The sequence below is a fragment of the Hydra vulgaris genome, chromosome 02, assembly GCF_038396675.1.
Source record: "Hydra vulgaris chromosome 02, alternate assembly HydraT2T_AEP".
In the NCBI taxonomy this organism is placed as follows: Eukaryota; Metazoa; Cnidaria; class Hydrozoa; order Anthoathecata; family Hydridae; genus Hydra; species Hydra vulgaris.
In genome coordinates, this window is record NC_088921.1 from 18,775,159 (window position 1) to 18,788,201 (window position 13,043).

General features: G+C 25.2%; 1 protein-coding gene across 1 annotated transcript in view; it reads right to left on the reverse strand.

The window, feature by feature from the left end:
* Positions 1-4,372: 4,372 nt before the first annotated feature.
* LOC136076805 (NACHT, LRR and PYD domains-containing protein 7-like) overlaps positions 4,373-13,043 on the reverse strand; it is a 45,353-nt gene continuing 36,682 nt past the window's right edge. Inside the window, exon 4 of the mRNA XM_065790255.1 lies at positions 4,373-5,048. Within this exon, the coding sequence (XP_065646327.1) occupies positions 4,381-5,048 (668 nt within the window). The 3' untranslated portion in view covers positions 4,373-4,380. The remainder of the gene's footprint in view (positions 5,049-13,043) is intronic.

The following is a 13,043-nucleotide window of genomic DNA, read 5'->3' on the forward strand; positions in this document are numbered from 1 at the left end:
AAACATTTAGGAAATAAAATGATCTTATTTTTTGAATAAAATTATCTCTAAAAATAAAAATCTCAAAAAAATATTTATGGTACTGTTGTTAAGCTGTAGTTCTAATTTTTGCAACAAACAAATAAAAAGTAATTGTATCTTAAGTCATCGATTGAACGATGGAAGAACATACACCTTAAACTATTTTGTCGGCACAAAACCTCAGATCTTTTTTCTTTAGCCGTGTTTTATCGATAATCGATATTGCTCAGATATTGAAGTGCCAAACTATGTATCATTTTTTTAAAAATTTATTAAGGTGCCCCAAGAAGTTTTTACGGTCTTATTACAGAGCACCTGTGATGAGCATTTAATTAGAAGCTCACTCCTCCGTTCAAATCGAAGTCGTGAAACTTGCCCGGAGGTGGGCTTTGAACCATGGATCCATTGTTTCCGAAGCAATGGCGCTACGCCTGAGCCACCGCTGCTCTCAACATACAAAATCTTTAAACCATTTCTATAAAAATAGTTAACCCAACCGGCGCAACTCCGAAACTCTGGCTTCTGTTGCCTATTAATAATCTTTTAAAACAAAAAGAATGACACGTGCAAAGAATAGTTTTAAATCCTTGAAGTTAACTATTACTATTTATCATAAAAACCAATTAAAGTTACAAATTAAGTCTCAACGTTACAAAAACGTAGTATTATATTAAATTTCCGTGAGGAATGTGGAAAAAAACACGTGTTAAACTTAAGTGAAATTGCCCGTTACATACACGTGTTTCTGATCTAAACGGTTGTGTCAAGATCACTGATCTCTATAATAACAGAAAAGCATATCTCCTAATAAAATTCCTAATTTTTTGAAGCCATGCGAAGTCATATTGGGAAGCCCCAGAACTTTAAATTTTTGTAAGCTTCAGTTTTACGATTATGTTTGCGCTTTAAATTATCACGTTGTTTCAGATTTTACATATAAGTGCAATTCCACTGTTACTTACGGACATTTTGATTTTTCTAATGTCACATTTTTAGATCTATATTTTTTTATTTTAACGTATTAGATTTTAATATATTTATGAATCATCCCAAAATCATTTATTTGTTTTTCTATTTATTGAAATTTCGTTCAATTATTATAAGTTTAGTAATTATAGTTGATGATATGCTGTGTTTCTTACGGGGCGCAAAAAAACATTGCATTAAACCTTTGCATTAAACCATTAAAGTATTGAGTCGAATATTTCAAGCCAAATATTTAACCTACAAAAATTGGCTTCTTAAATTAAATTAAGTAGTTATTATTCTGCATAAAATTATTCAAAAAATTGTTTTAGCTATTTATTTATATATCTTAAATCAAATTACTTATCGTTACTTACGGGGACAATTTTACGCTTTTATCAAAATGCGGTTTAGCTACCATATGCACAGAAAGTATGACGCATGACATTAATTTGAAATTTAAAACAAAAAAACAAAACGCAAATAACATTATTGATCAAAATTTTAAATTTTAAAATATATGGCAACCCAATGATTACTTTGAATTTCTTTATTCATTTTATCGAAATAACTCGCTTGAGCGTGGAATTGCCCATAAAGACAAAAATATGAGTGGAATAAAAAAAGATCTTCGAGTTTCAGAGTTTTCTATATATGTATATATATATATATATATATATGTATGTATGTATTGTCATAATTTAAAACGTTTTTTTTTAGATTTTGAACATTTTACACGTTGTATTTCAATGGCCTCACAAACCCTTCTTGTGTAATTGTTTGAAATAAAAGAAAGCGTTTTAGGGTTCTCTCAGTTTGTTTTACCATTACAATGTTGTGAATGTTCTACTATTCCATATGTTTCCCAGTTGGCTTTTGTAATATTATTTTTATGTTCTTAATTTCGTGTGGAAATTTTTTTTCTTATTTCACCAATATAACATGCAACACATGTGCAATTAAGTTGGTACACTCCTAAATGACTATTCAGAGGCAGTTTAGACTTGTTTTAGCAAAATATATTGATCAAGGGATTACCAAAACGGAAGACTGTTTTAACACCAACTTTACGAAACTCTCTTCTAAGAACAAGTGGGACCCGTGGTAAAATAACAAGGTTTTTGGTATCAATTTTTCGAGAACAAGACGGATTTATGGAGTATTTATAATTTTTAGCAATACTGTTTATAGTAATGTCCATTTTCAGTAAAAACCTTAATAAGAAAATTAATTTTATCATTCATCTTCCCATAAAAAATAACACTTACTAATACAGAAATCAATTAGTTTATGAAAGTCTACTAAAGATAAATTAGTTCACTGTATTAGATCATCTCTATCATTGTTTAGCATATCAATAATTAACACAAGTTTTAATAGCTATTACAAAAAAGTTATTATTCCACATGCAATAGCTTTACCTGAAACTAAATAGGTCTTTATAGGTTGAATGTTAGGTATTATTGCCCCTTTCTAAACGTTTTTATTTTTTTTGTGTGTTTCTAATTTAGTTTATAAAGGTCATTCCTTTTGAAAAAAAAGAGATTTTTTATTCCCGCCCACCTCTAGCATTTGCTTGAGGTATAATTTTGAGCTTTTGTGCATAATTACAAGTGGACTTTGATGGTATTGTGGTTTATCCTCCGCCAGCTAATTGCTTGTGGAGACCACATTACCAAGGCCCGCAAAGACAAGTTCTACTCCCGAAAGAGCGTCATTACCTGCTCTACGGACCAAATGTAAAGTGAGTTTTGGGAAGAACGAAGGTATATTAGAGTGAAAGATAGAAAAAGTTGTGATAGAAAGATAGCATAGAGAAAGCGGAAAGGAGTTGAACACGATGTCAGAAGGTGCAATAGTACTGTTATTTGAACCAACAAAGAATTCATGATATGAACTTTTCCTCAACTTCCTTTGTCATCCTACAAGCGGACTTTGATGGTATTGTGGTTTATCCTCCGCCAGCTAATTGCTCAAAGGAGCGTCATTACCTGCTCTAAGAACCAGTAGTAAAGTGAGTTTGAGAAGAACGAAGGTAAATTAGAATGAAATATAGAAGAAGTCGTGTTAGAAAGATAGCATAGAGAAAGCGGATGGGAATTGCACACGATATTAGAAGGTGCAACAGTACTGTTGCACCTTCCGACAAAAACATGAAGAGTTCACTTGATATGAACTCTTCATCAAGTAACTTTGTCGTCCTACATGTGGAATTTGATTGATATCTGAGTGATTGTTTCTTTCGCAAACCTTTTATAAATACATCTTTTCATTTTTAAAATCAGCTAAGATTGCTGAAATATTCTCTGAAAAAACTAAAAAGTAGAAAATAAAATATTCTATATAAACCTTGTGCAGACCTGTCAATCTTTAGTTTACTGAACTATTAAAGTTAAACAAAAAACTTAATTTTTTACTTTTTAGTACAAAAAAGATATTAATTTAGCAAATGTTTTGGCTATATTTTGTTTTCTACTTTTTATTTGGTACCTCAAGTAAAAAAAAACTTTCCTTTAATCCTTTGTATAAGAAAACTCATTTTAATTGTTTATTGAAATTAGAAAAAGTAAAGTTACTAAATTTATAAATGCGTTTTATTGCAATTTAATATTTTAGTATATATTTCGGTAAACAGTTATTTAATTGAAAATACAACTTTCGAACAAAACAACTTCAAAGAAACATTCGAATTTTTTTTATTACGTTGACAACAAAAATCTTTCAAAGAAACAAATGGCGGAAACTTTAAAATCTAAAAATAATTTTCATTAACATTAATTTAGATAGTGTAAATCAAAAACGAACGTTTTAATTTTTCATTACAAATTTATATATCTACAAAATTACATAAAATAAATACATAAAACATTAAACAAAAAATTTTCAATATAACTTTACAAACATTTTTTGAAGTTTTAAAACCTTAGGATAATATTTAAAATAATTAAATAAATAAAATATAACAAAAATTAATCTAGTTTTTATTTATATTAATTATAATTATATATTTCATGATCAATGTAATAAACATTATAATTAATGTTAATTAAACAATAAACTTAAGAAAAAACTCAAATATCCATTTTGAAAAAATATAATATCAACGTTTTTATTATTATTATTAAATAAAAACTATAAATATTTATAATATAAAATTATGACTAACAACGATAAAAACAATAATAATAAATATATATATATATATTATAATAATTTTCATTGTTTATTATTAATATATTTTAAGAAAAATTAATTATTTCATCCTTTAATAATAAAAATTTATTAAACTATTGAATATTATTAAAAATAATTCGTATATCTTAAAACATATTTAATTATAAAATAATATAGTAAATTTCATTAATTAATTTATAATTATTGTTTATATTTCATTTAAGATATTAAACATTTTTTTTGTGTTATAAAGTTTTTTAATTCATCGAGGTTATCAAAATTAAAATATTTTCCACGGTACACGATCATCAACTCCTTGACATTCGAACAACGAATCCATTCATAAATCTCTTCAATGAAATCTATGTCGATGGGAAGGTAAAGTTGTAATTCTTTACAAAGATTAATCCACGGCAGAAAATTTTCTTCAAAATCTTTTTTCGTTATTAAATCAAATGAGATGTGAGACACATAATAATAAGAATAACGTGAGATGTCTATCTCCAACCTTTTAATCTTATCTTTCGGTTTCCATCCTTCGAATTTAATTAGACAATAAAAGTTGACATCGCGAACATTTGTTGAACATTGAATTATAAGATTTTTTTCTTCATCACTTAAAATATTTTTATAAACACTAAACCCCGATAACTTTCTTCCAGATTTAATGTAATGATTTACGAAATAATTTTCACAAGAAGTTTCGTAAGAAGTTTTTCCATTGTGAATCGAAATCCCCCACACTCGTTCATCTACGATAAATTTTATTTCATCAGTAAATGATGATTGACTTTCGTAAAAACATTCAATGAATAAATTAATAAGTTCAAATTTAAGTCGACGATCGTTTTCATTTTCACTTTGACGAGATAATTTATGTAGACGATCTAAAGAAAAAATAAATATTATATTAAAATGAACAAATAAATAATAATATAAATAATAATTATAAAACATAATATACATTAAAATAATCTATATATTAATACACATATTTATATTAAATTATAACTAACTAAAAAATTATATACAATATATTATTATTAAATACATTACATAATAAAATTATATAAATTAATATAAACATAAGGATCATAAATAAAAAAAACTAAACTATACACAATAATATTCTATTTTACATTAATATTAAATTAGGATCGTATATAAAAAAAATTAAAACGATAAAACTTTCAATATAATAATTCTTTATTAAAAATTATAAAAAAACTTTCATTAGTTTGAACATAATTTTTATCACATTTTTATAACAAAATACTTTCATTTTATCATAAATCTAATATACTAAAAATAATATAAAACAAAATCATATTTATAATATTAATGAAAATTTAAAAATTAATTTATGTTATTTAACAATATAATAAAACAAATGTTATTTAAACACAGATTTGGAGTGAAATGAATATTTTTATAAATCGAATTTGTAATTTTAAATTTAGAACTTCGAAAATCTCCTTCGACAATCTTTTTTAAATTAAGTTGTGTGAATAAATTATACAAAACTCAAAGAGTGAGAGTTTAAATATTTGTTTATTCAAATTCGACGTTGGTTGGAAACTTTAAAAAAAAAACGCTTTAGGAACAGTATATACTTTGTAATTATTGATAAATTTTATAACAAAAACATTTGATATAATATTCATACAATCGCAATAATAAACAATATATTTTTCGTTAAAGCATAGCTACAAAGCTATGGTTACCAGATATCCGATTTTTACGCAGAAGTGCCAAACCTATTTTTATTTTGTTCCTAAAGGCGCTTCAAGAAGCCTATACAGACCGTATAGGTCTTACCACTATTAAAATAAAGATTTTCAAGATGCTACCCTACGTACAAACATTTATATGTTTTATAGTTGCTATAAAACATAAATGATTTTAGAAATAAAAAAGCAACAAACTTAGATAAGATAAAAATCGATAATATAATCAATCAAATTTAAAATTTCTTACGTGAAAATATTTTTAAAACAAATATTACAAATATATGTTTTATCACTGAAAAAAAAAAAGTTATTTCACCACACTTACCATTTTATAAATATATTTATAAAATGGTATTTTTATGAACTTTAAATATTTAATATTAATGTGTATTCTTAAGCCAAAGTAATTAAGGCTCTCGGCGTATTTAAACATCTGTTGTAAGCAAAAAAAAATTTAATGAACTTTCTGGAATAATGACTGAATTTAGATGAAATTGTACCAACTGTTAAATTAGCAGTTGGTACATATTCATTCAAATGGACAGTTCATACTAATAAATAGGGTTGCCAGATATCCCGATTTTACGAAGGAGAATTCTGCGCCAAATATGTAAAAATATTTTTTTTACTTAGTTCTCCTTCGTAAAACCGGGACGTCGGCAACCCTATAATAAAAAAATAATAATATAAAAGAAAAAAGTCAATCAGAGATGAAAAGAAAGTCAGTGAAAAATACAGTCTGTTGAAAATACAATTAACACCCGAGTTATGTTGATAATTATGTTTTATTTCGATCTATATATATTATATTTATAATCGATATATAATATAAACTTTATAATAATTAATTTTAATTTTTTTTAATTAATTAATTTCCAAAAAAAGTGAAAAACATCAGCTTATTCTTTTTAATATATTATATTAAGAAGAATAAGCTGAAGTTGTTTACTTTTTTATGCACTTTTCTCTTGTTATTTTATAAAATTACTCTATATAAAATCTAATTTTGTTTAAATTTAGTTTTAAAACAAAACTTTTAACAAATAATTAAATATATAATGAAATATACTCACGAAGTTTAAGAAGTTTTGTAACCAATGTTTAAGAAGTTTTGTAACCAAAGTATTGTAACCAATAAACAATGATAACAAAATGACATTTTAAAACTCGATCATCGAACTTTAAAAATCTTTTGACAAATTCGAACAAAACAAAGGAAATTCGTATTATTATTAGTATATTATTAGTATATTGTTGTATATTGTAACTACCGCAACCGGTAAAAAAAATATTTGTGATATTTCAAGATAAAATTTTTTGATCACATTTTATAAAATGACTGTAAATCACGTTTGAAGTTTGAAAATATGTTGATTAATAATTTAGACATTTTCATTGGAGAACATAAACTAATAATTTTAAAGATTTTCTATAAAATAAAATAATATAAAAACGATAAGAATAAAAAAAACTTTCTTTGACATCATTATCGTCATTTTAAAGTCACTAAGAGATAAGTGAAATACATATTATTTAAAAAGAGAATAAATTCGCAAGACTTTTTTTACATTGATCAGATCCAAGATTAAATAAAGTTTGAGTTTTTATATTGTCATTTAAAAAAATTAAATAGCAATTCGCACATGACTTGCGTAAGATTTTACAAATAAGAAATTGTCCGTTACTAGGTTAAAAAATTTGGGAAAACACACGGAAAAAAGGTTTTATAGAAAATACTTTGTATGTGTAACTGCTTAAAATTAGTTTTTTAGGACACATAAGTGGTTAAAGCATATTTTAAATTAAAGAATAATTTAAATTTATTGTCTTATGTGTTTGCTTAAAGTAAATATTTAAAACAACTTTGGGCGATACTAATTCGCTCTTTTTTCGGACGCAGTTTGTCGTTTATTATAATGAAATACCCAAAATTAGAAAAATAAAAAATGTTAATACTAGCCTTTTATACTTTTTAAAAATAATTATCAAACATCAAATGTTTTAAAATTTCGAAAAAATTGCTCATTCAAATAAATTTTGCCCTTTTTTGTTCTCTCAGCTTAAATTAAGTTTTTTTTGTGATATTGGGTCAAATCATTATATTTCAACCTAGTTGATAAAAACTTTGTGTCACCATTTCTGATTTTCCTGATTTTTACATATTGTTATGTGCATTATGTAGATCCAAATGAAATTATTTATCATTATCATACAATTTTATTAGAAGCATGAAGTACACAAACTAATATTTTCTTTTTAAATAATATATGCTTGCTAAATGATGTTTTACCCGAAAACATCATTTAGCAACTGATTTAAACAATTACCTTGCTGAAAATAATAACACTAACGTAATTGTGTCTCTTATGTATATTATATATATTTAAACAGATTTCAATTTTTATCAAAACATTTTCATCATAATTTATAAGTAGATTTCATCAAAATAAATTTTGATACTCAAAAGATACATCTATATACATTTTAGAACAGATTTCATAAAATTTTTACAGTTTTTTATTAAAAAAATGTGTCTTTAAATTTGTTTACAAAAGTTTCTCTTATGCATACCTAAAATCAAAAAGGTTAAAAAAAATAAATAACTTTAGGGTCATTCCATATCAAATGGCTCCAGGATAGCACCTCAGATTTGCTTTGAACTTCACTTACCCACATATTTTATGAAAAAAACAACAACAACAAACAAAACATAATCCATAAAATTTGAACTGCTTAAAAGTTATGAATGGATGAATAATGTTTTATAACAAAACTTGAGAAGTAAAAAATTACTCAAGTAAAACTTGAGTAAATTTCAGATATTCAAGTTTTGAATATCTTCAGATATTCAAAACTTGAATATCTGAAATTTACAGTAGAATTTGTTGATTTTTGACAAACGATAACATTATAAATAAAAGAGGTTATCGCTTGAAATTTTGTATAATTATAGTATTTTACCCAAATCTATAATGAGTTCTAGAAACTTAAATTTCTTGGAAATATAAATTCCTTAGTTAATATTGATTCAAATATAACTTTTGACAGGTTGGTTAATCAAGCGAAAAATTTCAGGATTTATTTTTTTACAAAATCTGTGATAGTTGAAATTTGAAACCATTCTGAGCAGATTTCATATGGAATGACTCTTTATCTAAAAACAGCTAAAAGAGCCGGTGATTTTAAAATTATTATTTATTCTTAACTTATGTCATCATACAAAAAACAAAAATGGTTAAAAAAAAAAAACCTAAAGTAAAAATAACTTTATCTAAAAACACCTAAAGGAGTCCATGTGATGTGATTTTAAAATCATTCTAACCAGTGAAGAACATGGAAATTGAGTAATATTTTATGCAATAAAAAGTGATGCAATCGTTATTATTATAACAACAATTATTATATACTCATTATTAATCGAAAGGATAAAATAAGTAAAGTTATTGCGCTTTGTACAAAGTCACAGAATAATTGTTAGAAAAAACTTTTTCATGTTAGCTTTCAAACTTAGTTTTTTCCTATTTTCTATATGTATATTTTCTTTATTTCAAAACACTCACTCATAGCTTAGATGATTGCATTTGTAGGCTCTAAAAACTCTATTCAATATTATCAATTTTAATTTATCTATTTATTAAACTAAATTCAATCAATCAGATTTTACTTTTTTACTGGAAATTTTATTTAATAAGGCTTTAGTTATATTAATTATGGTTATTTATTCCATGTACCTAAATGCACCAAAGACATACAAGATCACACACACACACACTAAGGAGTAATGATAGAAACTAAAAAATAACTTAGGGCCCTAATGACAAGTTTTTTTGTTTTTTTGATGGAAGGGGAGGGGGTTCTCTTATTGGGTAAGTTGATCCATTAGCCATGGCACTGGATCAACTTACCCAATATGAGAAAATGATTATGTGAGATGGATAAAGTTGTGTTACTAATGATCTGATTATTGCTTACATTGCATATGATGGATTAAAGTCTAAACTTTATGCATAACTGATTGTGCATTAAATAAAAAAACAACTAAGTATTGTTCCATACTTTTTGTAATGTCATTGAAAATCTTAAGGAAATCCACAACATAGAAGTATTCACTGTGGTAACAAATAATGAAAATAAGATGAAAAAAAAAGAGATTTATACAAATCTTTTACAATACACATCAACCACAACCACAGTAAATAATATTTTGTATTTGCGGATTATCAACATCAAGTATAAAAAATATATAAAAGTTTAAGATTAACTATTAAAAAACAAGAAGCACTCATGCACATACAAAAGAAGCACGCATGTTACATAGTTATTGGACGTTTTAATTGTTCAAATAAAAATCTGGAAACATATATTTTGTATTTAGTTGGTTCAAAAAAATGGTTTAAAAAACTGAAATTGCTGAGTTAATGAAACGAGTCGAAAAAGTAGAGAAATTGCAAGAAGATCAAAGAACATCAGAGAAGATTAAAATTTTGGAGATTAAATTAAGTTTAGTTAAAGTTGAAAACAATGCATTAAAGAAAAAGGTCAAGAATTTAGAAAAAAATTCTACAATGTCAGAAGAAAATCCAATATAAAGTTTTAGTAGCCTTTTTAAAATGGCAAACAAACCTAATGTTCCGGCAGATGATGTTATTAGTGCAATGATAGTTAAGCGAAATGATATAAAACATTACGAAAAAAATGTTGTTATATTTGGCATAACAGAGTCAAACAAACTTGATATTAATGAAAAAGAATTGGATAATAAAGGAGCCGTATTTAGGTATTTGAGGAGATTGGCGCTGATAGCCAAGTTTTACATAGTAGATTAGCACTAAAACTTGAAGCGTATGGCTTTACGTCTATCATTGAAGTGAATAATTTCTTTTTTAACTGATAAGAAGCAAAGAGTTGTACTTGGAGAAAGTGTATCATCATGTGTGGACATAGTAAGCGGTGTACCATAAGGTTCTGTGTTTGGTCCAATTGCATTTTTAATATAAATGAATAATCTTTCAAATCAACTTACAAACCAACTGTTGTTGTATGCAGATGATTTTAAAGTAATAGCTGAATTTAATAATGAAACGGATGGACAGGCGTATTAATTTCAAATGACTTAAAATAGGAACCACAAATTAAAATTGCATCATCTATTGCAAAATATAAATTTGGTATAATATGCAAATCATTTAAGTATAAAGATACTGAATTAATAAAATTGCTGTATTGTAGTTACATACGCCCACATTTATAATTTGTAATACAGGTATGGAGTCCTTATCTTGAAAAAGATATAAACATATTAGAAAAAAATCAAAAACATGTAATGAAATCTGTACCTGAGCTATATCATCTATTATACAACGGAAGACTAGAAAATATTGAAATTGACATCTTTAAAATAACGAAGAATACAAGGAGATCTCATACAAATGTACAACTGGTATTATCTCTATATATTATTAGCAATCTTAATGGTAGTAGTGTCCCTTTGAGCATGTTTGACACGAAACCCTTGGCAGCAAGCGAGGAAATGGCGAGAAAGAGTTGCAGTACTTGGTTTTATAAGAAAATAACAACAAACGTTTTAAACTTCAAGAGAATCTTGTATTTGAAAAGATTGCATATTTTCAAATACAAAATACTCAAAGTTTTTTAGAGATTTTATACAAAGATATGAAACAATATTATAACATTTAAGAAACAAAATTTTTTTAAAATAACCTGAAAATTCTGAAAATATCAAAAAATGGGGGGAAGTTTGTTGTGTATGTGTTATGATTGAGATACTTATGTCATTTTAGTTTTATGTTTCACGTTTTCTACGACTAAGTTGAGTTTGTGCAAGGAAAATAAGTATATAACATATAATATAAAATTTATAAAACTATAAAGTTGAATTGTTTTGTTTTTTAAGTAACAAAAATTAAAAAGTAAGCTGATGATTTGAACTTGCCATGCAGCAACCTTTACTTTTTTTAAACAGTAACGGGGGTTTAAAAAATAGGTTTTTTATTAAGAACAAAATTGAAAATTTGAATTTAATATTTACAATACACCATTTTATGTAAATCGAAATTTTTAAAAATAATAAAAAGTCAACTCGGACGACTTTAACTGATAATGCACGAGAAACAGCAAATGAAATATCGTTCAATCTTCTATTATCATTATCATAAATAATATAATTTTTGAATATACTTTTATTTATAAATAGTATGCGCTTTTTAACTTTTTAATCTGTTCTTAAAGTTTCTAAAATTTAATTTTTTAATGTTTTGTAGGTAATGTATTAAAATTGTATCTTGACAGGCTGTTAATTATATAAAAGCTAAAGATGACCATGTTTTTAAAGTGAGCAAGTTACTTTTTATTTTTTATTGGTTTTAAATAATTTTATGTTGGATATTCAATCATGTTTTATATGAATCTAATTACTTACAATGTTATTGTTTGATGGTGATAGTTAGATTTTATAAAGTTAAATTTACTTATAAAGAATCTTTTGAATTTACTTCTTAAAAAATTTACATATGTTTTTTTTTTAGTTTCTAATTTAACATTTTGTACAAAATGTTTAAAATGAAATAACGATATTTAATTGTTATTTTAATTTTAGTAACATAGCTTATTACATATTGTTGGTTTTAATTTCTAATTTATCTTTAAAATCAATTTTGAAAAAATTTAATATTTTTATAAAACAGAATAACATATTTTTAATATGTTATTCTGTTTTATGAGATATTTTACTAATGGTTTGATTGCTTTAAATTATATTTAATTTTTGATTACCTGTATTTTTTTAATATTTATTTTAGCCAATTAGGTTGTAACAATCTCAGCAACAATCGCTGCTGCACCACCCTTATCAGTAACTGGTAAATAAATGATTTGAAGTTTTTATAGTTAATTATGCAACTAAAATATCATTCACCTATTTCAGCAATCATATATAGAAATTAACCCTTATCTATATATTTATCCCACATCCTATAGTGCAAACAGGGTGTGGGCCCATAATAGGGGAAAATATTCACTTTATTTCATTAAAGGGAAAGGGATTATCTTTACTAAGAGCAAATTGGGTGGTTTTAGAGTGGGAAGGGTAAAATATACAACTAGATCTACAAATAGAAGATGTAGGTAATGTTA